Raw genomic sequence first — 4,472 nt, forward strand, 5'->3', positions numbered from 1 at the left:
TGAAAATTCGTTGCCAATTTGGCAACGAATATGAAATTCGTCGCCAAATTGGCGACGAAAATTAAATTCGTTGCAGAATTTGCGACGAATCAAGTAATTCGTTGCAGAATTTGCGACGAATCATGGAATTCGTTGCAGAATTTGCGACGAATAAGGAATTCGTCGCAAAATACTTCCCCTTTGGCGCTAAGATACTATTCTAAATATTTTTATTTAGCGACAGAAAATAAAATTCCGTCGCTAATTAGCGATGGGATTTTAATTCCGTCTCTAATTTAGCGACGGAAACATAAAATTCCATCGCTAATTTAGGAACGAATCAGGAATTCATTGCAGATTTGGCGACGAATCCTAGATTCGTCGCTGATTTGGCGACGAAAATTAAATTCGTTGCAGAATTTGCGACGAATCAAGGAATTCGTTGCAGAATTTGCGACGAATAAGGAATTCGTTGCAGAATTTGCGACGAATAAGGAATTCGTCGCAAAATACTTCCCCTTTGGCGCTAAGAGACTATTCTATTTTTTGTTAAAAATATTTTTATTTAGCGACAGAAAATAAAATTCCGTCGCTAATTAGCGACGGGATTTTAATTCCGTCTCTAATTTAGCGACGGAAACTTAAAATTCCATCGCTAATTTAGGAACGAATCAGGAAACGTTGCAGATTTGGCAACGAATCTAGGATTCGTCGCCAATTTGGCGACGAATTTCTTATTCGTCGCCGATTTGGCGACGAACAATTAAATTCGTCGCCAAATTGGCGACGAATAGTGTATTCGTCGCAAAGGTCGCGTGGGAGAAGAAAAGGAAAATTCATATTTTAGTGAAGTTTTGCAACGAAAACCTTATTCGTTGTCAAATTCGTCGAAAATTTAGCGACGAATTTCTTATTCGTCGCCAATTTGGCGACGAAATAGAAGTTCGTCGCCAATTTGGCGACGAAATAGAAGTTCGTTGCCAATTTGGCGATGAACTTCTATTTCGTCGCCAATTCGGCGACGAATTTAGCAACGAATAAGTTTTTGCAACGAATTTTGCGACGAATATATTGAGTTGCTAAATTGGCAACTAATATTTTTTTCGTCGCAAAGTTTGTTGCAGATTAGCAACGAAATTTTTATTCATCCCAAAATTCGTTGCTGATTGGCGACGAAAACTATTCGTCCCAAAAATTCGTTGCAAAATACCTGTTTTTTTGTAGTGTCACAATACAGGAGACTTCTTATAAATCGTATCTTCGCTTAGCTTTTCAGCAAAATGCTGATGAATTGCTTCGAAGATGTTTCAGGTGACATCATCATACTCCGTAAGCAGGTAGCGTTACGTTAACCTTATTTATATCCCGAACCTCCGAAAGATTCTGCTCAATTGACTAATCCACTCTTTCAAATTTTCCACCGTTCTGTAATCGCCGGTGATCCCGCCAACTCAATTCTCCATGGCATCGTTGGTCGCCAAGTTCCGGCACTCGCTCCAGTTATCAACCAAACCGCCGCCTCTGAAAGCCGCAGGCGCCGCCGCCTCCTCTCGCCCTCTGGAAGAAGCACTCGGCGTCAGCCTCCGGTCGCTCCGTTCGACCCCCGACGATGGTTCGCCCCTCACTATCGCCTGGCTTACAAGAGACGTCAGACTCCTCGCCCTCGCTCTCTCCCGCGCCGCCGCTCTCGTGTCCCAACACTCCCTTCCAGCCTCCGATGAACTAGATTCCCACCTAGACGCTTTTCTTCTTATCCTCGACGCGTGCAATGCGGTCTCCGCTCAAGTTGCGAGGTTGCAGAACCGGCTCCTCCACCTCCGGCTCGCCCTCCGGTTCCTCGCCAGCGAGGATGGCTCGCGGCGGAGGCCGGCGGAGAAGATCCAGAATGCGAGGAAAGCAATGGCAGCATGGGAGAAGAGCAAGCAGGACATCAAAATCCAGCGCCATTCTATGGGCGAGATTCTTCGGCGAATGAGACCGGCGGACCCTCCTCGTGGAAGTGCGTCATCTATCCTGAGCAGGGCGTCGTACGCGGTGGAGAGCGTCTCGCAACTGGTGATGGCGACCGCAATGGTGGCGCTCGGCCTGGGGGAGCCAGAGTTGCTGGGCGAGATTCGTGTGTCCGACGAGTGGCCGTGGGTGCTCGGCTTCAACGAGGTCGCGGCGGAGGTGTCCAGCAGAGTGGGAGCGTCGCGCCCCCTCGGCGAGCTGGAGGAGGTGGAAGCGGCAGTTTGCCGGTTGAAGGAGGCGATAGATGAAGAGGAGGATAGCGAGAGGTTAGGGACAGCGACTGAGGCGGTCGACAATGCGACAAAAGAGATGACGGCGGCGTTGAATGGGTTGGCGGAGAGCGTCGACGGAGCGTTTCACGCGGCGATGGGAACGAGGAACGCGGCGTTGAGCAGGCTTCGCTGGAAAACGCGGCGGTAGATGAAGTCGTACGTAACGACGGTGTGAAGATTAATTGGAAGGTGGGCGCCGTAGAATATTTTCATATTTCAAATTCCAAACGTATCCCCTGAATAATATTAATGATAGACTTCTGCCAATTTATATCTTTGAATAAAGTTCTTTTTTTATTACAAATTGGAAAATCGTCCACTGATCTACTTGCAGGTGTCCTTGATATCGAAGAATCATTTTCTTTGGTTTTCTACTTTGATCCAGTAATTATAAAAAGGACTTTTACTTTCCAAGATATAATGATCTATAATACGACAAAGCTAGGTTAAAGTATTTATAATTTATTGAAAATCATTCCAAGATATAATATCTATAATGTTAAAATACTTAATAAATATTTATTATATTTTTAGATAGTGTAAAAAATAATATTGTAGAATTCTTTATTATTTTTTAAAATAATCAATTTAGTTTTTAAATAAATTTATTTAATTTTATTAAAAAATTTATTAGGAATAATTAATCCTGTCATGTATATAGTATATTATATATATATATCCATCATGTATTAGATGCTTGAATGTGATAGTTATATAAATAGAAGAGTCTTATGAATCAATCCCTGGGGGTGGTCGGTCCGGTCCCATAGAAGTTTTCCACCGACCACTAGGGTAAATCGGGAAGCGCATACGGCGGTCAATCCAGATGCCCAACATCCTTTGATTGTGTTCCCCATTTAAAAGAAAATTCTTGCAAATACGCCGTAGCTGAGGATCGAACCGCGGGTCCTTGGGTCACAACCTAGATGTCCTACCGTTGCACCATTGCTCCAGGGACAATGGTGCAAATTATAAAGGTGATTACTGGGTATGTAACAAATTATGCTGAGGGATGTGAGTGATGTACATGGGATCTATCCCTCCTATATGATAGGTGTGACTCTTTAGTCTTTATTCTTGATAGAGTGAGACCACTAACTGCATGGTCATGCCCAAATAAGTCAATACGAGATATTGAGCTTATTTGATTAGAGTGAGTCTACTTAGAATTCAAGATATAAATTGATTAGAGGATGACACGGTCTATGCCTCAATTGATCAATTTTGATGTAAAGGATAGAAGGACATTGTCATATATTGTGAAGAGTCACAATTAGTAGTCACAAAGGTGATGTTGAATCTCAACATTCTTGTAACTTGAGTAGTAGTGATGTAATTGGAGTTTTTTTTTTTAATGTGAGAGTTATTTATTAAATTTTTAGCATAGAATCTATAGCCGTCAAGTTGGGTTAGCCTGCCGGGTTGGCCCGCCCCGCCAAGAAATTTAGGTGGGTTGGATTGAAAATTTATCAACTCATTTTAAGATCGGTTGAGATGGGTTGGCCCGCCTTGGCCCGCGACCCGTGTGGGTTGGCTTGCGGGTTGAGAAAGTTTATTTATTTATTATAAATTTTAAAATTAAAGTATAAAATTTAAGGAATTAGTGGATTTCATCTATTTAAAATACAATTTAAGCTTAAAAATTATAATTCAAACTTAAAATTTTCAACTTAATCAATTTAAATTATATTTCAAACTTAAATTTTTTAATATTTTTAATTTTTTTTATTTTTTAATAGGCCCGCGGATTGGCCCGCCTAACCCGCGGTCCGCCTTAAGTTGGGTTGGATTGAATTGGAAATTTTTCAACCCGCCAAATTGGTGAGTTAGCCATGGATTGGCCCGTTTGACAGCTATAATAAAATCAAAGCCAAATTTTTTATCCTAAACCCTATATCATATCCAATTAAATTAACCTATTCGATTATTCCAATTTTATTTTAAATATGCATATCGATTATTTTAGATAATTCTATTCGATTTCAATTTTAAAACTGCTGATTCAATTAAACTGAATAAATGGATATTTTTATCAGACGACATTGTCTGAACGTGTGAGGCATTGGAACTATCTTCAACACGGGACATGGTCTTGCCAAGTGGCACGGCTAGTCCGTGTTCTCCACCGACTAATTTAAAATCGAATAAAAAATATTATTATTGAAAAGTTCAATTAATTTGATCGAAAATCAAATTAACTGATGTTTTATT

The 4,472-nt window shown here is 41.1% G+C and overlaps 1 protein-coding gene across 1 annotated transcript; it reads left to right on the forward strand.

The window, feature by feature from the left end:
• The first annotated feature begins 1,228 nt into the window (after nt 1–1,228).
• On the forward strand, nt 1,229–2,565 carry LOC141822221 (UPF0496 protein 4-like). Its single transcript, XM_074709659.1, has one exon. The coding sequence runs from the start codon at nt 1,441–1,443 to the stop codon at nt 2,407–2,409; it is 969 nt and encodes a 322-aa protein (XP_074565760.1). The 5' UTR covers nt 1,229–1,440; the 3' UTR covers nt 2,410–2,565.
• The last annotated feature ends 1,907 nt before the right edge of the window (nt 2,566–4,472 follow it).

This window comes from Curcuma longa, chromosome 2, assembly GCF_044706935.1.
Source record: "Curcuma longa cultivar G26 ecotype Majalengka, Jawa Barat chromosome 2, ITB_CL_G26_1.1, whole genome shotgun sequence".
NCBI lineage: Eukaryota > Viridiplantae > Streptophyta > Magnoliopsida > Zingiberales > Zingiberaceae > Curcuma > Curcuma longa.